The sequence below is a fragment of the Actinia tenebrosa genome, unplaced genomic scaffold, assembly GCF_029948245.1.
Source record: "Actinia tenebrosa isolate PJP-AT-01 unplaced genomic scaffold, QUT_ActTen_1.0 PGA_scaffold4__44_contigs__length_22323623, whole genome shotgun sequence".
In the NCBI taxonomy this organism is placed as follows: domain Eukaryota; kingdom Metazoa; phylum Cnidaria; class Anthozoa; order Actiniaria; family Actiniidae; genus Actinia; species Actinia tenebrosa.
This window is the reverse complement of record NW_028292581.1, coordinates 22,284,123-22,308,891: the sequence shown is the minus strand read 5'-3', so window position 1 is coordinate 22,308,891 and position 24,769 is coordinate 22,284,123. Positions and strand designations below refer to the sequence as shown.

Below are 24,769 nucleotides of genomic sequence, written 5' to 3'. Positions count from 1 at the left end.
AAATCACCTGGACTGCGAGTATCCCATCTAGACACAATCCTCTCTAAATCACCTGGACTGCGAGTATCCCATCTAGACACAATCCTCTCTCAATCACCTGGACTGCGAGTATCCCATCTAGACACAATCCTCTCAGACCCCTCACGATAACTCGTTTCTACGCTTCGCGTATCAACTAGCCTGCGTCACATCCGGAATTTTCTTCGTAAATACGAAGAAAATTCCGGATGTGACGCCGGCTAGTATCAACGAGTTAAAAAAGTATTTTGGGCTTCCTGTTTCGATGTCACATGACATCGTTTGCGTCATAGCCATTTAATATATTATTGATTCACGCGGAGATCGAATAACACGGTCGACATTTGTTAGGTACCGTAGGACAGTGTAAAATATCTTTCTCGCTAGCATTTCTCCTAGATTTCTACAAATCTTGGTAAGTCAATATGTATATATATTTTTTTCTATAAGATCTGATGAATATGAATCAGAGATAATCAATATTTCAGTTTCGAAATATCCTGAAATGTGTTTCGTAATATACTTACCCATCAATTAGCTTATTTAGGTATTTCCAATTCCACTGAAAAATCGCTCAAAAATATTTTTGATATCTGCCCTATATCGTCATAATTTATTTCGTTCTATTTAGGTTTACTTGGATTAATTATCCCTTAGGAAGGAAGGATATACACAAAAAGAAGTTGACCATTTATTTTCCACAATTGTTATATCAAAACTAATTTATGGTCTTAGTGTTTATGGAGCATCACCTCCGGAGCTTACCACCGTACAAAACTTTTTAGATCGCTGTTACAAACGAAATTATACAACATACCATTATAATATCCAGGATCTTTTAAATAAATTTGACACAAGGCTATATAAGAAATCGGTTAGTACAGTAGTGACCATCCTTTGCATAGCATAGCGCCTAAAATACAAACGTCCAAATATAATTTAGACCTAGAGTTAATTCTCAACGTTTTAAAAACTCATTTGTAAATAGAATAATCTTTAGTAATTAGTATCTTTTAATCAGTTTTTTAGTTTTATGATTGTAATCACGTTGATGATATGTAAATATAGTATAGTATACAAAGTATAGTATAACTAAAAAGTCTCCTTTCAGTTGGGGCTTAAAGTGAGTTTCGAAATATAAGGTATTTTTTTCCGGTTCGGTTTCCTAAAAAGTCGTGCGTTCTGATTGGCTGTTTGAGCGGGCGGTATTTTGTCAGTATCTGCCCGCGCTCGCGGTCCGGTATCCTTTGCCCCTAAACAACAAAACAAAACGAGTAAAAAAATTACGTGAAAAAATAAAGTTATTTACCGTCCTATAATCGGTCCGGGTAGGGAAAAACTGTGCCCTCGGGCATAGTTTTCCCTATCCAGATCTCCTGGCCGGTAAATAACATATATATATCTCACACCTGAATAGGCCCTTTGCAGCTAGTGGTCACGTGCTTGGATACCGCTTAGCAACACAAAACTGGAGAGCAAGCCTTCCAGTAAACAAAAGTTGTAATAGGTCAAGCACGCGTGGTTTTATACGATAGTTTCATCGTTCAAAACGCTTAATCCTTTTGCCCTATCTACAAACACAGTAAGATAATCTTAAATTCTCTCCTTTGGACTCGATTTTTGGTTCGAAGTAACGATATTCTTCGCGTTATCGCGAAAAAATTGTCACCGCCGGCCCGCTCGACGGCTGAAAAACATGGCGACTTCGCAAGGTATGTACTTCAAAACTCTCCTTTTTTTTGGTTTCTTTTCAATTATTGGACTTCTAAAATCTCTAAAATAACAGTTTAGATTGTGAATGGTGATCGATTGTAATTGGACGGCATTTTAATGGACGATTTGTTTATTTTTTGTGAGAGTGATTCCACGTCTAAAGTCAAGACTAACCCATGTTTACATATATTCGCTGTAGATGTTAGAACTCCCGACGAGCCATCACATACCAAGAAAAATTCTTCGTACTGATATTTTTATGTTTATTTTTGTTTTAGATGAAGTAGAAACTCAAGACATCTCTATCTTTCCTTCCCTCACCTTCGATGATGTAGGGAGCTACGCTATAGAGAAGTCTGGCTGCACAAGCACTTCGAAAGCGTACAAATTTATGGCGGAACCAGGCTATTTACATGACGTTAAAGGTACTTGATAGCCAAAATGTTTTTTCTATTTCATTATGATATGAATGGCAGACAATTCACACTAATTTTTCCAATTTTTTAGTGATATATACCGACCAGTGCGTGAGAGTTAAATGCAAGTGTTACCGCTCAATGAGGAAGTCTGAACCACCGCACATTTTAGAGGTGTCAGTCCAGAACAACAATTTGACATTGCTGTCTGGGCTGTGCTCATGTGTAGCCGGGGCAGGTGGATACTGCCATCATGTGATCGGGCTTCTTTACTATTTAGCCCTTCTTAAGCAACTGGGACATCGGACATTGCCTGATGAGCTAACATGTACCAGCATGAAGCAGCGTTGGAGCATACCTAGAGGATCCAAAATCGCACAAAAAGAAATACAAGACGTGCTAGTGAAAAAACCCCAACTTGGCGCTTCGTACAGTAGATATATCAAGAGTAATTTGTATTCCCCATCTACCCAGTATCCTACCCTCACAAAAGAGCACTTTAATGGCTTCCAACCACCTTATCCTCTCTTTACAACCATTCTGCCCAATCAAGATCAACTTGGCAATATCCCATTTGTACAGAGCAAGTTTGGAAATGTCCCAAAAGGCTGTGTCCTGTCATATCAACAAAAGATGTCAACTGACTACATCATAAATGATTTTACTTGCACTTCTTTCCCAGAGCTTCCCCTCTCAAGTGCAGAGGACAGATTTAATAACAATGTGTCAATCTGTCTTGACAGTCGTCAACAATCTATATTTGGAACATTGTCTGTGACAACAGAGTCATCACTGAGAGTGCAGCAGCAAACAGTCACTCAAAGTCAGAGTGATGTATGGCACCTGCTCAGGAAAAAAAGGGTAACAGCAAGCAAATTTGGCATTGTCGCTCGCCGGGTGTCACATTTTGACACCCTTGTCAATCAGCTAAACCCCACCAGATTTGTACAAACTGCAGCAATGAGAAGAGGCATTGAACTTGAACCACATGCTGCCATGGTCTATGCTAGCAATGCAAAGGGTGGAAGAGTAAACCTCTTCCCATCTGGGCTGATTGTCCACCCAAAGTGCCCATGGCTAGGTTGTAGCCCAGACAGGAAAGTCTATGACCTTGATGCCATAAATAATGGTCAGAATCCCTTTGGCTTGTTAGAAATAAAGGTCGTTAAAGAGGGGGAAACATCATTTGACAATGTGAGGTATCTCACCAAGGACCAGAACACTAACCAGTACAAACTGAAAACAACAGACATTTATTATTACCAGATCCAGTGCCAGCTTGGACTCACAGGATTAGAATGGTGTGATTTTTTCAGTTACATTGACGAAAATTTGTTTGTTTGCTCTAGAATTAATTTTGATTCAGTGTTTTTCCAGCAAGCAAAGGACAAAGTTGATAGTTTTTTCTTCAATTACTATTTACATTAATACACTAAGATTTTTGTTGTTGTTCTCAAACCATGGCCAGATTTCTTATGATAACAAATATTATATTATTTTTATTAATGACAAATCAATTCATAATCTTAATTTATTTTTTATTATATTTATATCATATTAGTATTATATTTATTTGTGCTATTTAGATTTTGTGTTTGTTCATTAGTTTTTTTTTTTGAGTTTTCATTTACAAACAAATTGAAATAGTTACAAAAAGCAATCCAAGACACATGATAAACCAACCTGCATTAAAGATTATCTAATGGGTTATGTAAGCCACATTAATCATACATTCACCAACTTCTTACAGACACTATGCCTCATTATTACCATTGGATAAAATAAGTGGGCCTTGAAAATTTGTAAGGAGGCAGGCTACAGTATATAACTGATTGACTGAACCTAAAGTGGACAATGGCACATCTGAATCAAAAAAGTGGTACTCTTTGACTCTTCTTATTGCCCTCTCGACATGAATTCTAAGACTTGCTAGTGTCTTTGTTTTTTGAACATCTGCGGCAGAGAATTGTTCCTGACTTTCAAGAAACGGAGGAATATTTAACTCTACCCGCTTCTCCCTAAGTAAATCTTCAATGTCAAACCCTTTGTCTGCCATGACTGAATCACCAGGTTCTAACAAATCTAGAATGCCGCTGCACCTTGTGATTTCCTTATCACTAATCCCCCCTGTGTAAAGGCTAGAAACGAAGCTAATAGCTCCATTAGGGGTAATGCCTATCAAACCCTTGAGTGTAGTATTACTCTTATAACTAGAATAAAGCTGCGACTGAAGTAGTAGGGAGGTAGGTGTTTGAACAAAAATCTCTGTACAATCTAGAATGACACGTGTGCTTGCATAAAGCTTTTTAAAACCTTCTGGCATAAACCTATCAACATCTTGCCTTGAAGGCCAGATCACTTGACTACCAAGAAGAAAATACAAAAAATTAGTCCATGTGATCAATTTCCTGCAAACTGACGATTTATGTATTCGGAACCTATGAGCTAAATCCTGTCCGAATAGACCTAGTTTGAGGCGTACACAAAACATAAACAATTCATCCACAAGAAGCATATTTCTTGAGTCTGGTCTACTTTCTCTTTCTCCAGAGGCATAACAATATGTCATTTGTGCAGCACATGGCTGCAAAAACTTAAAAAAGAACTGAATATGTAAATAGGATGGGAAACCTGTATAAAATCTTATGATCTCATTGTCTGTGCCAAATCTCTCAAGCCCAAATTTATTAAGTGCTAATTGTTCTGCAGCTTGCCTCTTAATGTCCTCAATTTCTTTTGCAGCTTCAACTTTAACCCTTTTTATTTCAGTGAGGGCAGCTGCAGTTTCATTTCTACTTTGTTCAAGTTGCTTTTGTGCATCTTGGAACTGTGCTCTGAGTGACTGGACTTGTGCTTGTAGGTCATCCATGCTGAAGGTTGTAGAAGTGCTGGGACTATTATCTTCATTGTCATCACTTTCATCTGTCTGAGTGTCTCTGTAAAAAGGTTTTGAAATTATGATGACACTCAGTTCACACTCAGTTCACACTAAATAAAAAATTATAAAAGACTAAATTATTAAAATTATAAAATTATTTTGGTTTAAACCAAAATAAACATCAAGTACAATTCCATCAGTCAAGTCTAAATGAAATGTATTGAAGTAGAAATATGTGATATTCATTACCTATCTACTTGTCGAATTATCTTTCTTCTTGCTTTGGATTTGGTTGACCAGTCAAAGATTGATGGTACAGCTTCTCTTTTTAGCAACTGACGTCCAGAATCAGTGGGAGGATTGTAATCTTCCTCAGTGAAGTGTTTTGAGCACACTCTGGTACTTTTGTTAACCTATTATAAATCAAATGTCCTTTTAATAACAATGTAACTGTATTCAACTATTTTTATCTTCATTACAGTTTTTTAAAGATCCACAGGCAATTCGTATTGTGCATTGATATTGTTAGATTCCTATATACCTTGAAGTGTGGGCCCACATCTCTTCGTATCTTCACCAGCCATTCCTTTTTCAATTGCTCATCCCTTGCACGGCCTGGTAAGCGGTGAAACTTTAAATCAGGATGATATCGAGAATCTCCGTTACACAAGGGAACACAACAATGGTACGAAGAATTTTTCTTGGTATGTGATGGCTCGTCGGGAGTTCTAACATCTACAGCGAATATATGTAAACATGGGTTAGTCTTGACTTTAGACGTGGAATCACTCTCACAAAAAATAAACAAATCGTCCATTAAAATGCCGTCCAATTACAATCGATCACCATTCACAATCTAAACTGTTATTTTAGAGATTTTAGAAGTCCAATAATTGAAAAGAAACCAAAAAAAAGGAGAGTTTTGAAGTACATACCTTGCGAAGTCGCCATGTTTTTCAGCCGTCGAGCGGGCCGGCGGTGACAATTTTTTCGCGATAACGCGAAGAATATCGTTACTTCGAACCAAAAATCGAGTCCAAAGGAGAGAATTTAAGATTATCTTACTGTGTTTGTAGATAGGGCAAAAGGATTAAGCGTTTTGAACGATGAAACTATCGTATAAAACCACGCGTGCTTGACCTATTACAACTTTTGTTTACTGGAAGGCTTGCTCTCCAGTTTTGTGTTGCTAAGCGGTATCCAAGCACGTGACCACTAGCTGCAAAGGGCCTATTAGTTCACTGGGTACGTTATCACACATCCCCTTCTTGTATATTAAAACTGTAGGCCCCGTCTGTCAAAATCAAAGCCGTTTGGAAAAAGCTGTTTTATCACAGATATAGTCACTAATTTTATTTCAGTATTAAAATTATTTATGCAAATAGAAAGGTCACAGGATCTAGCAGCACTGTGCTCTGATGCTAATAAAGCACAGTTTTTGACCAATCAGCATGCACATACTGTCCCAGCTATATAATAAATTAGTTTTATATTTACGTGAGTTCATATCTGGCAGAGTTTTTTGAGTATTTTATTGATTCTTGATTCTTATTCTAATTTGTTTTTTCATCTTTTAGGCCAATAGCAGTCATGGAAAAAGGTAGGGTGAATATTTTTAAATATTTCATAAATTATTATTTCTTTCCATCATTTTTTCTGATCTCCAATCAGGATGACTTTCATTACTTTCTTCTTTTATCCCTTTGCCTATTCATTTATTAATTTTCACATTCATTCATTCATTCATTCATTTATTCAGTATTCGTTAGTATTTCTCAGTTGTTTTTTTATTGAAATCTTATTTGTATATTTATTATTATTATTTTTTCTCCGTAGTTGTTAAGCGCTATAGAGTTAAAATGTATATAGCACTATAGATTATTATTATTATTATTACTATTATTATTAGTTTATTTTATTTAGCTTTACTGAACTTAAATCTGAATGACTACCCTATCATATTTAATTTTCTAATTATTCATTTTTCCATTATCTCATTTTTCACTTACTGATTCATTCATTCACAGGTAATGGCCCTCCAACTAGCACAACAGATACGAGTGCAGGACCCCCAGCATATCCTGGAAACCAGTGCCCCTCCAACTTGCCTGATGGGTACTATGCTACTGGGGGACCTCCTCCAGCATACCCAGGCCCTCAGCAGTACCCAGGGACCCAGCCGTACCCAGGGACCCAGCCGTACCCAGGGACCCAACCTTATCCAGTCCAACAAGGTTACCCCCAGAGTTACCAAGGACAGACTACGACAAGTGTAATTGTACAGGTACGTACATAATAACAATAATGATAATGATAATAATAATAATAATATCAATTTTTTTTTCAATTAAGAAAATAAAAAAATTAAAAATAATAATAAAGATAATGATGATGATAACAGTTTAATGATGACATATCTACAGAGTAGCTCCACAAATAGAAATTTACTGTGTTTGGATAAGTAGAGGGAGGAAAACCAGAGAAATCTACTCTCATAATTCCAGGTCCAGTAATTTCATGGTAGACCCCAGGTGTGCGAGTCTTTGATTTAAGAATTGAATGCTCTTGTTTCCATAGCAACCAAATATGGTCGTAGCGAGGCCTGTTGGAGTACCTCCCCCTGACTATCAGGCACTGGCTTGGTTTGCTTGTCTATGTTGCTGTTGGCCTCTTGGCCTTGTTGCCATCATCAGATCAAATGAGGTGTGTTGTTATAGCTGTCCACAGGTAGCCCAAGTGACGGGTTAGCAGGCTGTATCATTATCTGTTTTAACAAGTTTTACTCTACTTTCACATTCCCCATAATGCCTTGCGTCTTTGGGGGTAACCAATCAAAAAACTGTCCCAAATTGAAAGGTTTCTTAATTGAATTTATACTATACCTGCTTTTATCTGTACAATACTGATTATCAGTTTATTCCAAGTTATTTTTGCGTGTACAGATCATCAAGAGTTTTGGTCTTACAGAAAATGTATTGACTTGAAATTACCTTAAACCTCTTCAAGCTTCTATCTTTTTCTGTCTTTTACTTCTTCATTTTATTTTTAGATACCAAACAAGGTATTTTCAACATTGTCTGATCAGCCTTCAGCAAAATAAGTGGGTTTTTACCCTCTGGTCACCCCCCAAAGACGCAAAGTATTATGGGGATGTCAAAGTAGAGAATGTAATACTTTTTGAAAGTTATATTTTAATACCTCATGAAATCTTGTTGTGAAATCTTAAGACTAGATGATGTCGCAACCCACTACTTCTGTGCTTGGGCTACCTGTGTGCCATTCTGTTATTTAACTTAAACTTTTGGAGTAATATTAGTTTTTTTGAAATAGTTAATTAGGGTAGAATAGTCCCTTTCACAGTTCCCTGTGCCATCTTGAAAGGTAGCCGTGCCTTTGCATTGAAGCGAGATGAACGGTGAGCTTGCAATGATAGAGACCTTTTTTAACACCTTGGACAATTATTCACAGGTCTCTATCATTGCAAGCTCACTGTTCCTCTCGCTTCAATGCATAGGCACGGCTACCTTTCAAGATGGCGCAGGGAACCGTGAAGGAGACTATTGAGTCATCTTCAGTGTGATTGCAAGTCAGTGATGTACACGTTGCAATGTAGATATAAAGTAATTTTTTAAAACTGTTACTTAATAATTAATAACATGTAATTAATAGTTTATAACATAATTTTACTCATAGGTACGAACTGCCTCAGCAAGGGGTGATTACCTCACAGCCGAAGCTGCTTCCCGTTCAGCTCGCACCATGTCCTTCCTGGCAATTGGTTTAGGGATAGCGTTCATGGTTCTTTATATCATCATACTCACTGTTTATCTCATTCCACTACTCACAATGGAAAACACTTATAATGACTACAACTGAAATAGTTCATCTTAGAGCGAGATCAATAGACAATAGAAGCTTTGCACCATCACGTGCCCACGCCATAATACAGCTTGGACTGCCTGTGGTTAGATGGCAGAACAATAAAATCTCTTTGCTCTTGGGAATTGAATTCTTCCTCATGTAAAACGATTGTATTGTTCCTGCCATCTAACATGGCTGCCGTCACGTGATGGTGCAATGCCTCTTTGGCCAACCAATCACTGTTGCAGCAGTTTTCCCAGTAAAATTGATACTTGTTGCACTAACCACTCAATATCTGTTTTAATGAATTCTACAAGAATTATATAGCCATTTTCTTTTATTATCAAAGGGCAGTAAACAATAGAAACATTTTATAATCAATTTTCCACAATCACAGTTTAAAATTCTGAGACATTCTAGCTAGTTTGTTAAGCTTGTGGGGCATACGCGCGGAGATACGAAATTTATCTTCGAGTGTTAAAAAGATCTCTCACAAGTGAAGCACAGCGAACGAGTGAGAGATTTTCAACACGAGAAGATAAATTTCGTATCTCCAAGCACCCATGTAATATTCTGTTTATTATATAATTATTCATAAAATCAACTTAATAAGCTTTTTATTATCATAAAAAGTTTTCATTTATAAACTAATAGCTTAAATACGCATGGAAACGATATTTTCACATGTGAAAATAACGTTATTTTCACATGTGAAAATATCAGTCTTTGAAAAGGAGAAATAGAGGATATTACATGGGCGCGTGGAGATACGAAATTTATCTTCGAGTGTTGAAAAGATCTCTCACAAGTGAGCGCAGCGAACGAGTGAGAGATTTTCAACACAAGATAAATTTCATATCTCCAAGCGCCCATGTAATATTCTGTTTATTATATAATTATCAATGAAAGTATGTTTTGGATTTTTCAGGCAATTCTTTCCGTGTATTTTTGAATAGCCATCGCAATGGTGTTATCTTCACACGTGAAAATAACATGTTATTTTCACGTGTGAAGATATCAATTTTTCGAAATAGAGAAAAATAGATATTTCATTGGTAATTATATAATAAATATAGGTATTTTATGGATAATTATATGATAATAGATATATATTATATATATATAATATTATGTGATTAGCATTATATGATTTGTACTAAATAGCACTGAAAACAATGTTATAGACATTGCATTTTTTCGTACTATTTAGTGCCATATATCCATGAGAAAGTTAACTAACAAAATGGTCCCCTTCACAGTTCCCTGCACCATCTTGAAAGCTAGCCATGCCTTTCCACAGAAGCAAGATGAATGGTGAGCATGCAATGAGAAAGACCGCTTCGATGCAAAGGCATGGCTACCTTTCAAGATCGCACAGGGAACTGTGAAGGGGACTATTGTACACATTAGTGCAAAGTTTTGTAGGTCTACCGTCCGACTGAAGTCTACCGAACTTTGACTAATTTGTGCAAAGTTTTTTCACAGATATATGGTTTGCACTCTAAGAGTGAATTTACTTGGCCTGTTAAACAAAGTTGAAAGATATACCTTCGTATCTCAAAGACCCGACATTCAAATGACGAATTATTTTCACAATCAACTATTTACAGAATCAATTCTGAAAATATTGTGTAAAGGCTTATAAGCACTTTAAGGACTTATTCCCACAAGATGTATTTATGATTATGTCAATACAAAATGTAAAAATGATTATGATAAAAATAAATAATCTTTAAAAAAAGCCAACAATCCTGATCTCTAGTAACCTGTGTTAAAAACTAAGACTGGGAAGGGCAAACTATACTGCATATTTATTTATTTATATTTTATTTATTAGCTTTACAACTAGTACTTATTTAAAAATAAATTTAAAAAACACTAGTTAAGAGAAAGAACACTGGGACAAGAGTCCCATATAAAGTTCCTCAAAAATAAACATTTTACATACACTAATAAGAAACATTAACAGAAAAACACTGACATATCTATCAAAAACAATGAAATATTCTTTGTTTGCATGTTAAAGTGTAAACGGTATATCAGTGAAATAGCAGAACAACTAAATAGCGCTATAAAACAGATCTTTCTTTTCAATCCCCCCCCCCCACCCCCCCGATAATTTCATTGGTGTGCTTTTTTGTACTAGTTACTCTTACTTTATCTCTGTTATCACAGTTCAGTGTTTTAGGGGGAGGGGACCCCCTCCTGTATGTAACCTACTAGTTAGAAACTAAAACCATGAAGGACCGAATTTAACTGAATATTCTTCGTTTGCACGTTGATTCATCTAGCTTGGCCATCACAGTTCAGTTTTTGTATGGGGGCCGAAGAGACAACAGAAATGCAATAGACCCTCTCTTGTAACCTACTTAGTGTAACGTCCATTAGTGTATGTAACTTTTCTTATAATAAAAAAAACCCAGACTGATTCATCAATAAATTTTAATGATAGAAACAACTCGCAAACCTTCAAAAATTCAACGTGAAATTTGTTGATCAAAATACTATAATGATTTTTCCTTGTTTTTTTTTCTTTTTTTTTCTTTCTTTTTTTTTTTGTTTTTTTTTTTTATTTTATACCACATAAACAGGTATTTGTAAACCTTTTAAATGATAAATAATTGATGCTTGAATAATATTATTAAAACATGGAACATGTTATCCAAGAATAATTAAATTCTTTTACAATTGGTTTTCTTCCATTTTCACTCCTGTTTTGTGCTGTGTTCCCGGATGTCCCCCAACAATACGTCCAGTTTACTGAATGTTTCATGGACCAAAGAATGAGCCTGGGGAAAAAAATGTCTTTCTTGAATCACCTTTTGGGTAAGGATGAAGGGTGCGGTGATACAGTTAGAAATGTTTAAATTGATTATTAACTTAAAATAGCTCCCTTCTCAAAAGTATCTTGGATGCAAGGCTACATGGAAGTACGAATCCAATTTTTCTCACTGGAATTTGTGCCAACTTTTTTTTTGTATTTTCTTTTCTTTTCTTTCTTTTTTTTTTTTTTTTTTTTTTTCTCTCTCTCTTTCTTTTTTTTTTTTTTCTTTTTTCTTTTTCTTTTTTTTTTTTTTTTTTCCTTTTTTTTTCTTTTTTTTTCTTTTTTTTTTTTTTTATTTTCTTTTCTTTTCTTTCTTTTTTTTTTTTTTTTTTTTTTTCTCTCTTTCTTTTTTTTTTTTTTTTTTTTTTTTTTTTTTTTTCTTTCTTTTTTTTCCTTTTTTTTTCTTTTTTTTTCTTTTTTTTTTTTTGTATTTTCATGTTAGCCTTGCATTCAAGTCAATTTTAAGAATGGTCCATTGCAAACAATCCATTGCTTTAATGCAGATTTTATCCGAGACTGAAGGTAAGTTGGTGACACTCAAATAGGTTCCTTTTTGAGCAAGTGCATGTATACACATAAACCAGGCAATAATGTGTTAATCTGGATGCCATTTGAGAGTCATGGTGAATAAAGCTAGTGCAGACAGAAAGGAATTTTTGGCACACGTCATTTTACCTACCTGAGTGTAAAACTTTTCTTTGTATTTGGCTTCAATGACTGGATCAACTTTTTCTGTTTCTTCTCCACTTGCTGGAGTCTGAATGACAAATCAATATTAAAAATAACAAATCTGGCAACACATGCAAAGCAAAGCCTATAGATATTTTGGAGTGTAAAAAGGGGAAGTAACTAAAAGTAAAAAAGTCTTACCACTGGCCTGTCTGCAGACTCACTCAGGGTTGGTTTAGAGGACTGTGATGTAGGAGTTGTTGTAGTAACAGCACCTGTGTTTGTGACCAGGAAAAAACTACTTTTAACTTCAAAATAACAAGAACTGTATTTAAAAAGATAGTACACCAGATTCATAAGAAAAAGCTGTGCTCTGCACACCAGCCAATCATTAACCAGGATTCTTGGCTGTCTATTTTATACGAATCATGTGACCTCAACAGTAGCCAATCATAAGTGGGACTTTTGCCTCTGTAATTTATACAAATCACATGACTTCTACAGCCAATGAAATATCAGGATTTCTACTTACTTCTTCCACCCTTTTTAGCAGAAAGTTTGGATCTTGTAGAAGTTGGTCGCTCCTATTAAAGATAAAAGCCATTTTCTCTAAAAATTAAACAGCTACGTGCGTCATGCCATCGTTTACTTTAGGATCATGTGTCAGGTTTATATCGTTTCACCCCTCAACATCACAACTCACATGTTGCCATATCACACAATAATAATAATAATAATAATAATAGGCTTTATTTCATGAGGATAAACACATAACAGTAGTTGAAAAAAAATCCGATGACTCTGTGGCCTTCAACAATGCATCACCAAAGTAGCAACACCTTGTTTGTGGTTACATCATCAGTGACGTCACATCCTGTTTACTCACATGATCAGCCTTGCCTCCTTTCTTGTCTTTTCTGTCTGATTTCTTGCTGTCTGGCTTCAGATGGTCAGTGACTTTACGACCTCTCTTGTCCACTATGAGCAAGAAAAATAAATATTAATACATCTTATCACTCAAGGGAATGACACGTGGTCTGAAATGGGAAAACATTACACCATAGCTGAAAAGCATTACTAGTAAAGAAAGAAATAATACTCAAGGGAATGACACGTGGTCTGAAATGGGAAAACATTGCACCATAGCTGAAAAGCATTCCTAGTAAAGAAAGAAATAATACTCAAGGGAATGACACATGGTCTGAAATGGGAAAACATTGCACCATAGCTGAAAAGCATTCCTAGTAAAGAAAGAAATAATACTCAAGGGAATGACACATGGTCTGAAATGGGAAAACATTGCACCATAGCTGAAAAGCATTCCTAGTAAAGAAAGAAATAATACTCAAGGGAATGACACATGCCCAGCTACCTGTAAGGGATTAGTTCAAGTTCATTCTTACCCTCATCTTGTGATGTATCTTCTAACATCTCTTTCTCAGGTAATCCTAACACTGATCTTATCATGACCGACTGTCCAACCATATTATCAACCATCTCACACAATAACTGATACCTACAACAAAACATTGCATCATTAGAACTTCAATAAACTCCATAACACTCAAGTGGTCACATCCAAAGCTTAGAAGTGACAGCGCGTGAGATCAATGTTTAAACGAGAGTATCTCTATTTGACGGAGTCGGGTTCCCTGTGGTTTAATATCAAGTCAACTTACGTTGCGCTGTACATGGCTTGCTTGATTGGCGTCATTGGAGGAAAAGATAGAGTTACGATGGAGAGATTGAGCTTCTGTAACAGCCCATCTCGTTGTTCCTCATCCTCTACAGCCATTATGCGCTGTTGAATGACAAAATATCAATCAAAAATATTCATTTGACTTTGTTAGCTTTTACTTCTGGTTTTTCAGCATCTGCCTATGCTACATCCGATTTTGATACTATGGGTTTCCCACTTCCGGTTTCCCACTTCCGGTTTCCCACTTCCTGTTTTTATAAATGCGTATATTAATGAAAATTTATTTTGATGACAAAGTAAGAGCCAACTTAAGTCCCTACCTGTTGAAGCCCCTTGAGAGAAAGGTCCCACTCTGTCTCAGGCTCCAGTTCAGAGTAAAGTGTCTTCAGCTCACGAACAACCTCATCATGAAAATGCATCTAGAAACAAGAGAAAAAGGATTTGCATGTTGAGGATTTGTAGCATAGTTGCCATGGTAATGAGATTTCTAGGTTGCTAAGGTAGCGACTTACCCCTTCGTTCATTCTTGAAAATACTTCTTCCTCCTGCCAAAAATAGCAATTAATTAATTAATCATTTATTCATTTACTAATACATTTATTCAATCCTTTTCTTACTGGTAAAGTTTGTTCAGAAGGTAGTATGAATGTAACTCGAGCAAAACATCCTACACTAATAAGATTTTAAAATGGACAATACTAATAGAGTGTTTTCACATGACATCACAGCCGCCATATTGGTGAACCTTTGACAATAACTTTGTCATTATTTTCTTTTGTTATTTACACCAATATGGCCACCATCTCTGTTGTCAGACATGACGTCACAGCCGCCATATTGGTGAACCTTTGACAATAACTTTGTCATTATTTTCTTTTGTTATTTACACCAATATGGCCATCATCTCTGTTGTCAGACATGACGTCACAGCCACCATATTGGTGAACCTTTGACAATAACTTTGTCATTAGTTTCTTTTGTTAGGAACACCAATATGGCTGCCATCTCTATTGTCAGACATGACGTCACAGCCATCATATTGGTGCACCTTTGACAATAACTTTGTCATTAGTTTCTTTTGTTAGGTACACTAATATGGCTGCCATCTCTATTTTCAGCTAACCCTCTAGGGACTGGGTGAAAACATCCTATATGAGTGTTACTATTCATACCGTGATGTAGGCATCAATAGGGGAGTGTGCTCTCTCAGGCGTTCTAATCCCATCCAGTATCTCTTGTAAAATTCTTGATGCTGCTTCAACTGCTTCTCTGTGCGCAAGGTCTTCTTCAATTTCTTTACGAGTCTCTGCATAAATATCATCCTTAACAGCAATTCCTGTTATCAGAACCAGCCAAACAGGTTATGGAGAGATTAGAGTACATATACTAAAGCAAGAGTAACTTGAATATTCTATAATGTCTTGCACATCTATGATATGTTGCGACTGAATAGCCATGAGATGTAGCTGTGTGCATGTTCCATTTAGTAAGCTTTCGCTGGTTTAAACCATTAGAATGTCCCATGATGAACTGTACGCACGAAATGTGCAACCATTATGAGACTGAGCATCCTTGTCGCTATGGAGCTGTGCCCACCTCTCATTACCAAGCTTTCATTTCTAAGTCATTTCAATATCCCACAATGCACTCTACACCAGATAATGACATCCCATGATAAACTACAGGCCTAACCCCATGGGCTACGCACCTCTAAGATCAATCCTAATAGCTGCCCCTCCACACAAGACAGGCTGGGTTAATAGCTCCCAGCTCTCAGAGAAGATCCCAGGATTTGAGGACTTGAAAATGAAGGGAAACTTCATGGTGTCTCCAGGAAGAATCACTCCACTGTTGGTATCAAAATAGAAGCGTTGTATTCGGCCTGCAAGACGTGTGCCGAGGGTGTTGACTTTAGGAATCATCTGAAATCGTACATGGATAAATCAATGTTACAACCAATATGATAGTCCAGTCTACTGTATGTCAAGGCATGAATAACTCACAGATTGAACCCTGAAACAACCTCTGGGCTGATCTAAGTCAGGGCATGACTAACTCACAGATCAAACCCTGAAACAACCTCTGGGCTGATCTAAGTCAGGGCATGGCTAACTCACAGATTGAACCCTGAAACAACCTCTGGGCTGATCTAAGTCAGGGCATGGCTAACTCACAGATAGAACCCTGAAACAACCTCTGGGCTGATCTAAGTCAGGGCATGGCTAACTCACAGATAGAACCCTGAAACAACCTCTGGGCTGAACTAAGTCAGGGCATGGCTAACTCACAGATAGAACCCTGAAACAACCTCTGGGCTGAACTAAGTCAGGGCATAGCTAGTTAGGAATTCAGCTAGTTATGTTATGGTCAAGTTTTGCGGAGGGGGGAAAACTGAAGAACTTAGAGAAAAACCCTTGAATCAAGGAAGAGATTCTTTAAAAAACTCTTCCAGATGACTGTGATATATCATGCAGAGTCCAGGAATTGAACTCAAGACCCCAGAGGTTAAAGGCAAGTTTACTACCATTACAACATTCTTAATTTTCCAACTTAAATCGTAAAAAATTTCAGTCTGTCAGCCAACATACCTTCCAAGAGTAATATATAACAGTGGTTCCATCATTACAGATGTTCAACAAGGAAACAGCTCTCTCCTTTGTATGGGCTTCAAAAGAAACACGAGACGTCACACCCACTCGACCAAGTCCACTTGTACTAGATCCACTCCAATGTGCTGTTTGGCCATTAATGGTCAGGGATGGCCCTATGGTAGGTTGTGGAATAATATCAGCAAAGCTGCCGAGGGGATCTCTGTAGCAATTAATGAAAACATTTGAAGATTGGTTAAAGGTCTATATCTATCTTCTATTTCATTTACTCCTACTCTTTCTAACTTATTCCCTTTTCATGTCCATTCTATTTCCCATTTGTTCATCCTTTATCTCATTCCTCCATCCTGTTTTTTTATTTGTCTATCATTTTTCCCATCCAGGCCAAACAAAAAAATAAGTGTGTTTCCTGTTGCACAACCGACCCTAATTTTCTTGCCAATCTTTGTCGACCCTAATATTTTTTTCATACCCAAATGCACCATTTCCATTTTTAAGCTCATTTTCACTGTAGTATCAGTAAAAAATTTCACCTACCGACCCCAATTATTTTTCTCATGCAACAGGAAACACACTAATGTTTTTGTTTGGCCCCATTTATTTCTTTCCCATCCATCTATCCCATTCACCAATCCCTTTTCTTATCTTCCTTCCCATCGCAATACCTTATTTCAGGTGATCGTTCATCAAGTTCTGGTTCATCTTCTTCTGGCACCGTAGACATTGTATGTTTGGACATATGAGGAGGGTTACTAGACCCTATGATCTCTAAGTCATCCATGTACTGAGAACAACAATGAATGAATATAATAGAAAAGCTTTTCTCACTTATTCTTTGAACCATTCACAGCATACGTCATCACTTCTCATGCAGTGAAAGCATAGGAATATTACAATACCACATAATAATATAGCAGTGTGCCAGTACTATTAGCTTTTCACCTTCACAGGAATAACTCTACCTTACTTACCGGCATATGTGGATCAATTTCATTCATGACATCACTGAGTTGCTCTGTTCGCTCCTTCAAATATTTAGAAGCATGCCAGGGGTAGTGGACGGCAGACTTTCTGTGAGTGTCTGACCACTCTATACCTGCACAGACAGACAGAGAGACAAGCAGTCAGACATATGGGCAGAAATTTAGACCCATGGACAGACAGACAGATAGAGAAATAGAAAGATGGACTGCCAGAGAAATATACCAACATATGAGAATACAGAGAGATAGATTATTGGACAGACAAATCAGATTTTCAGACCATCAGACAGTCAGACAGACAGACAGTCAGACAGACAAATCAGATTTTCAGACCATCAGACAGACAGACAGACAGACAGTCAGACAGACAAATCAGAATTTCAGACCATCAGACAGACACAAAGACAGTCAGACAGACAGACAGTCAGACAGACAGACAGACAGTCAGACAGACAGTCAGACAAACAGTCAGACAGTCAGACAGACAGACAAACAGACAGAAAGTCAGACAGTCAGACAGACAGACAGTCAGATAGACAAATCAGATTTTCAGACCATCAGACAGACAGAAAGACAGTCAGACAGACAGACAGTCAGACAGACAGTCAGACAAACAGGCAGACAGTCAGACAGACAGACAGTCAGACAGACAGTCAGACCATCAGACAGGCAGTCAGACGCTTAGATGATTAATAACATTTGAAAATAATAAAAAGTGGAAAAACATTGATAAAATAGAAAAGAAGTACAGAAAACACCAATGCTTGCTGCGTGCAGTTACAGAGTATTTCATGTGTTATACTAACCCATTTCATTCTTGACAGATATGGATTTCCCAATATGTTCCATTGGAGGGGGATAACCTCTTTGTGTCTGGCTTAAGGTGGTCCTGAATAGAATAAGAATACAAATTATGTTTTAGGAACTGCAGAGCAGACGTTAGACTGGGAGGGGGGGTGTGGATAGAGCAGATGTTGGACCAGGGGTGTGATGTACATAGAGCAGACTTGGAACTCTGGGGGGGGGGGGGGGGGTCAGGTTGATTTGGATAGAGCACACATTGGACTGGAAGGTGGGGGGGGCGGGGGTGATGTGGAAAATAATCAGAAGCCCACCCCTTGGAAACTACAGCATCAGTGCTAACAGCATTCTTAACTTACATTATTCCAGTTTCATCATTTCCAATCTGTTCAACTTGCTTCCAAAATTCACTGCCGACTCGATCTGAAAAGCATTCAACAGCTAAATTTTGTGTAGAGCTATTGTAATTAGAAGATGAACAACTATTAATAGTGTTATTAATAGTGTTATATGTCATTATGGATGATTAAATTTTGTAATATGATCATTGATTATGAACATGATGATGGTGATGATGATACTCGATGATGCATGATGATGATGCATGATGATGATGCATGATGATGATGCATGATGATGATACATGATGATGATGAATGATGATGATACATGATGATGATACATGATGATGACAGATGATGATTATACATGATGATGATGATACATGATGATGATACATGATGGTGATACATAATGATGATACATGATGATGATGATGCATGATGATGACAGATGATGATGAGGATACAACATTAAGATACATATATACATGATAATATGACTATCCAACCAGTAACTTACATCCTTTGCCATAATCCAAAGAAGGAATTGCTCTGTCAATCACATGCCTGGAATAAAAGAAACAATGTTTTTTCCTTCATACTTTTCTCACTCAACAATTTCCATGTGGTACACACTTCAACAAACCTTTGTTCTTGTGTCTTTCTATAGTCTTCACTTTGATTCATGACCAGCATGTCTCTAGCAGTACCCAGCCTCTCTACATCAAAATATCAACACAAACATTGATATAAACTAGTATAAGCTAACTTTATTGATGTATGAAGGATGCACTATGTGTAATAAAGTCATGCCCACCATGGATGTTGCCAAAATATGATGATGTTTCTCTCAACATCTCAATTGGCCCAAAACAAATATGTTTTTTCACTTTATAAAAACAATGGTGCAAAACCTCAAGACTACCCTCCCCTCCCATGTTATTCATGTACCTGATAGATAGTCTTGTTATCACCCTCCCCTCCCATGTCATTCATTTACCTGATAGATAGTTTTGCTGTCTCTGTCTCTCATACATCCTTTCTTCCCAGTTGACAAGAGCATTACTCTCATCAATCTACATGATGGAAAAATATCCCATCAGAGTAAAAATATTAACATAAGGAAAAATAAAGTCTATAGATTCTTAAATAAAATTACAGTTTCGTGATAACTAATACAATTTAAAAAAATACATCAAGCATATCTATAATGAAATAAAGCACTTTCCTTGTGACACTACCTTTTGCTGTCTCTATCCCTACCCACCCACCCCACCCCCATGGTATTTACTCACCCTTGTTTGGTAGACATGTGCAGGATGGGATGTCTTGGGTTTCTTTGGAGACTTTGACTGTGGCCTTATCTCTTTGCCATGCTGAAGAATGAAATATTAAAAAGCATATTTATACAACACATTTATTTAGTCTGTTCACAGTTCACCCTGCACTATCTTGAAAGGTTACAGTGCATCGAAGAACAAGAACAGCAGTAGACGTGCAATTAATGATAGAGACTTATTCATGCACATTGGACAATTAATGTCTCTATTGAACAATAAAAGGAAATGTTTCAATGTAATTGAATGTAATACTGTCATCAATCTTATATTGTGGATAGCCAGACAAAAAAGTCACCCAACACAAAATTTCCCAATAATAGCAAAAAAACAAACCTTGATTTTTTTTCAAAAATTCAGCTAAAAAGTATGAGTTATGAACACTAGCAATAAAATTACAGGCTAAAAGCTGCAAATTCAGAGTAAAAAACGTGTACCGGTCCGGACAATCCATTGAACCGAAGTCCAGTCCAGTCCAGCCATGCTCGGTTCCCGATTTTCCAAAATTAAAAAACTCTCATAATTCAGAATTTAGAAGCGCAAATCAAATTTTAGAGGTTGGGCATGTTTTTTCAATACAATAAGATCATCTACATCCATTTAAAAGCTGAAAATTCTATGAAAAAAATTTTGGTTATCCAAGATCCAGTAACTGACCTGCAGTCCAATCCCACAGTGTACACAAATCCGGATTTTCCAAAATGAAGAATATCTTAAGATACAGAATTTAGAAGCATTCCTCTGACTACTGAATTAGACCTGGCCTATTCGCATATGTCCAAGTTTGGCAGCCTGATCCTGGACAGCATATAGTAGTCTTATTATATCTATAATTATTATTAATACAGCTTCTCATTAATCCCATATAGGTAACTGTCCAATTATTTTCTTAATTGGACAGGTCTTGTTGATATGGGATTAATTAGGCAGCTGTATAATTAATAGGTAATGGGATTTCATGCTCCTCAATCAAGAAATAATTAGACTCGAAAAATTCCTCCGACTGCCAAATACGACTCGGCCTACGAACTCATCCAATTTTGTCAGTCCTCGGAATTTTTCCCGTCGAATTATTTCTTGAGTGGACAGCATGGAGTCCTATTACATATACTAATAGAGACCTCACCCAATGACAAGCATCGAGGAGAACGGGTCGTCCTTCACAAATTTGCAAGATAATGATCCTATTGAAGGGTGCACATGTGTAGAACGATAGAAAACAATGACCTTTCCCCAACCCCGCCCCTAAACCTAACCAATCACAGGGGACGCTGCAAATTCGTGAAGCCTCACCCAGGAGAACAACTCCAAAATGATGACACAAGCATGTTTCCAAAATGGTGATTTGTGTGCGCTTGTCATCTTAAGCGTCGTTTCACATCCTAGAGAGAACAGTAACGGCAAGGACAACAGTGTGCACATGAAAAACCTTTTGAAAATGTCCTGGCACCATCATCTCAGCATTGCTATCCTGTTATTGCTGTTTGCATGTCTCTAATGACATTTGTGGAGTACATATAATACACATTGCTTGAAGATTGATTGCATTAACTTACTGTAAAAGATCCAGAGAATGGAGGAAGATTCTGCAAAAGGTATTCACAGAATGATTAATGATAACTCATAATATTAAAAAACTCCATACGTTTATCATCATTCAATAGTCCCCTTCACAGTTCCTTGCGCCATCTTGAAAGGTAGCCGAGCCTTTGCATCGAAGCGAGACGAATGGTGAGCTTGCAACTATAGAGACCTTTTTTAACACCTTGGACAATTATTCACATGTCTCTATCATTGCAAACTCACCGTTCGTCTCGCTTCAGTGTAAAGACCTACCTTTCAAGATGGCGCCGGAAACTGTGAAGGGGACTATCGACACTGAAATTGAGCTTGGGATACCTGTGGCTGTTGTCTTACCTCAATGTCTCCTCTACTGATGGCCTCTTGATAGAAATCATCCCAGGATCCCAGAATACTGTGAGGGTGAACTTGACCCTCTGAATCAAAAACTGGACCTGCCGACCCTAATAATAGAAAAGACAGTTTAGAGAGTATTAGATTAGAGAGTCCAACTAGAGTGCAAATAATATACCCGTTAAATAGATAGCTAGCTAACTAATTACTAACCTTTAGTGCCTAAGTCTAATTAGTTAAGATAGGTGAGCCGTGACGGGTAAACTAGTGAACGTGTGCTACTCAAGGGCGAGCATTTTTAAATATGAAGTATTGAGTGTTACTCTAGTAAACACCCTCATTGAATTCCTATGTTTTGTCTAATAGGACGTTTGCATTATGGTGTCGTTTGACTCCCACTACCATGATGCTGCGTGAATTTTCTTTCTTATTTAAATTTATATTTCCTCATGAGAATAGTAAGACAATTGGTGCTAATTAATTGAACAAAAGAAAGTGTGCAAGGGAGTCTGGCAGTAGAGGTCAATGACGCCATCAGGCAAACGTCCTATTTCATCCTAACTATTTCACGGGTATATTATTTGCACTCTATTAAACATTGTGTCTATTGATTTGTGACTCACAAGCGTTCATCCATTTCACATAATGTTGGTTCCTAATGAAATAGACCTCCTTGGCTCAGGCCATGTGTCATTCCTTTCAGAAAAAGATTCTTTGTTTGAGTTGTATCCATATCCATGTGTCTTTCATGTGCAACCGAGCGCAACCGTTAAACAAAGAAATGATATTCTAGGGAATGACATGTGGTCTGAAATGGGAAAATATTACGCTCGAGCCGAGGAGGTCTATTGGTCTTCCTGTGGTATCAGGTTCTTGATACTACAGGAAGACCAATATCAGGTTCTGTGGTAAATTCCCAAATAATTATTGTAATTCATTATAATTATTTCAACTTTTTCTGACCTGCTACTGGCTTGGATATGAGTGGTGCTTCAGGTGGAGCTGGTTTTGCAACTGTTATTCTTTGTAATAAAATAAATTTCAAATAACCAAATAAATTTACATATTTTCCTTGGATTATAACCATCCTCCCCCTAAACAAACCAAAAACCAAAACCAAAAAATGTCATTGAACCCTGAAACAACATCTGGGCTGATCTAAGTCAGGGCACAGCTAACTCACAGATTGAACCCTCAAACAACCTCTGGGATGATCTAAGTCAGGGCACTGCTAACTCACAGATTGAACCCTCAAACAACTTCTGGGCTGATCTAAGTCAGGGCACTGCTAACTCACAGATTGAACCCTCAAACAACCTCTGGGATGATCTAAGTCAGGGCACTGCTAACTCACAGATTGAACCCTCAAACAATTTAGGGCTGATCAAGGTAAGTCAAAGTAAGGACATCTAACAAATAGAATAATCCGTTTCACAGTTCCCTGTGCCTTTGCACCAAATCAAGATGAACAGCGAGCTTGCAATGATAGAGACCTTTTTTAAACACCTTGGACAATATCGTTCGCATGTCTCTATCATTGCAAGTTCACCAAGGGAACTGCGAAGGAGGCTATTGGAGTTTAGTAATAATTTCTGGTAGCCAATCATAAAACAGGATTTATAACACATTAGCACATACTTTTTCCCAGTCTGGGGAGCTGTCTCTGGTGGAGTTTTCACTCTTGTTTTTCTGACTATCACCTTGGTGGATGGCTTCGGTTTGTCTGGTTTTCTTGGAACTCGCAGCTGAAATATTCAGATAAATTTCATCTCTCTCAATATGACAGGAAAGAAGGTTGGAGAGAAGACAGAAACTGAGGATAAAGGACTTAAAGGCAAGTGGTAGAGAGGAGAAAAGAAAAGAAGAGATCTTCATCTCGTCTTCACTCCACTATAGAGGAGTGGAGGCAAGATGAAAAGAGTTGAGAGAACAGGAAAGAAGAAAAAACAAGAGGAGAAAAAGTAGAAGACCAATACGGAGAGGAGATAAATTCTTTTGTCTTTCGTGTACCTTTTTTAGTTCATCGGGATTGATTGCTAATGATTCAATATCATCCCCACTTATCACTTTGCCTGGTACACTAACAGTACTTGATTCATCTGGTAAAACAGCCATGGATGCCACAGGGCTCCCAACCTTCTCTGGTGTCCCTACATTCTGCTTTTTGTTTTTCGATTTATCTGTAAAATAATAACAATAATGATTAATATATACACAACTTATTCAACTCGATTTCAACCCTTACTTTTGGAATCCGAAAAAAAGTAAGTTAAGGAAGAATGTAAAATTATTAAAGAATAGCGTCAGAAGAAATTATTATGGTTTAAAAACCTTTTTTTTTTTGTACATGGTAGCTTATATTGTATATCATTATAGCACTATGAGTTCATTTCAAAATATTATTTTATTTTTGTTTTGTTTTACAACCAAAACATTGAAAAGTTAACCGAAAATCATTCTTCTAAAAATCTTACCTGTAGACTTCGGACGGTCTCTTTTCGACGGCTTACTTGATAGTTTATTGCTCATAATGTTTTGTTTCGTTAAATTTGGTTGTTTTAGGGACGAATATTAGTATTATCTTGTATTTTTTGACTTATTTAGTTCTTCGTAGCAACGACCGCCATCTTGTCAACAACAACAGTAAGTGCGAAGTGAATGATGGGATAGAATTGCCACAGGGCTCCCGCTCGATGGATTTCAGTT

General features: G+C 37.1%; 4 protein-coding genes across 5 annotated transcripts; 2 read left to right on the top strand and 2 right to left on the bottom strand.

Moving 5' to 3' along the window:
* Positions 1–316: 316 nt before the first annotated feature.
* Positions 317–4,462, top strand: LOC148907492 (uncharacterized). Its single transcript, XM_089036661.1, has 3 exons — positions 317–433; positions 2,010–2,156; positions 2,239–4,462. Exons 2-3 carry the CDS (start codon positions 2,123–2,125, stop codon positions 3,573–3,575), a joined length of 1,371 nt encoding a protein of 456 aa, XP_088892787.1. The 5' UTR covers positions 317–433; positions 2,010–2,122; the 3' UTR covers positions 3,576–4,462.
* Positions 3,669–6,255, bottom strand: LOC148907491 (uncharacterized). 2 transcript variants are annotated; one of them, XM_089036660.1, is made up of 4 exons: positions 5,961–6,255; positions 5,567–5,760; positions 5,275–5,438; positions 3,669–5,083 (listed from the first exon to the last, which is right to left on the bottom strand). In XM_089036660.1, exons 1-4 carry the CDS (start codon positions 5,974–5,976, stop codon positions 3,901–3,903), a joined length of 1,557 nt encoding a protein of 518 aa, XP_088892786.1. In that variant the 5' UTR covers positions 5,977–6,255; the 3' UTR covers positions 3,669–3,900. The 2 variants fall into 2 exon arrangements, with proteins under 2 accessions (XP_088892786.1, XP_088892785.1); XM_089036659.1 differs by having other exon boundaries at positions 5,567–6,255.
* LOC116305050 (proline-rich transmembrane protein 1-like) lies at positions 5,572–10,630 on the top strand. The gene is made up of 5 exons (XM_089036662.1): positions 5,572–5,729; positions 6,603–6,625; positions 7,053–7,309; positions 7,603–7,728; positions 8,719–10,630. Exons 2-5 carry the CDS (start codon positions 6,616–6,618, stop codon positions 8,899–8,901), a joined length of 576 nt encoding a protein of 191 aa, XP_088892788.1. The 5' UTR covers positions 5,572–5,729; positions 6,603–6,615; the 3' UTR covers positions 8,902–10,630.
* A 910-nt stretch (positions 10,631–11,540) lies between these two features.
* Positions 11,541–24,718, bottom strand: LOC148907490 (MYCBP-associated protein-like). The gene is made up of 26 exons (XM_089036757.1): positions 24,538–24,718; positions 24,074–24,243; positions 23,702–23,808; positions 23,027–23,085; positions 22,067–22,173; positions 21,706–21,735; positions 20,108–20,188; positions 19,813–19,888; positions 19,459–19,531; positions 19,333–19,379; positions 18,831–18,894; positions 18,477–18,559; positions 17,659–17,783; positions 17,353–17,471; positions 16,667–16,889; positions 15,787–16,000; positions 15,251–15,414; positions 14,591–14,623; positions 14,399–14,497; positions 14,059–14,180; positions 13,783–13,895; positions 13,266–13,357; positions 12,912–12,963; positions 12,581–12,654; positions 12,390–12,467; positions 11,541–11,675 (listed from the first exon to the last, which is right to left on the bottom strand). Exons 1-26 carry the CDS (start codon positions 24,590–24,592, stop codon positions 11,592–11,594), a joined length of 2,544 nt encoding a protein of 847 aa, XP_088892883.1. The 5' UTR covers positions 24,593–24,718; the 3' UTR covers positions 11,541–11,591.
* Between the last annotated feature and the right edge of the window lie 51 nt (positions 24,719–24,769).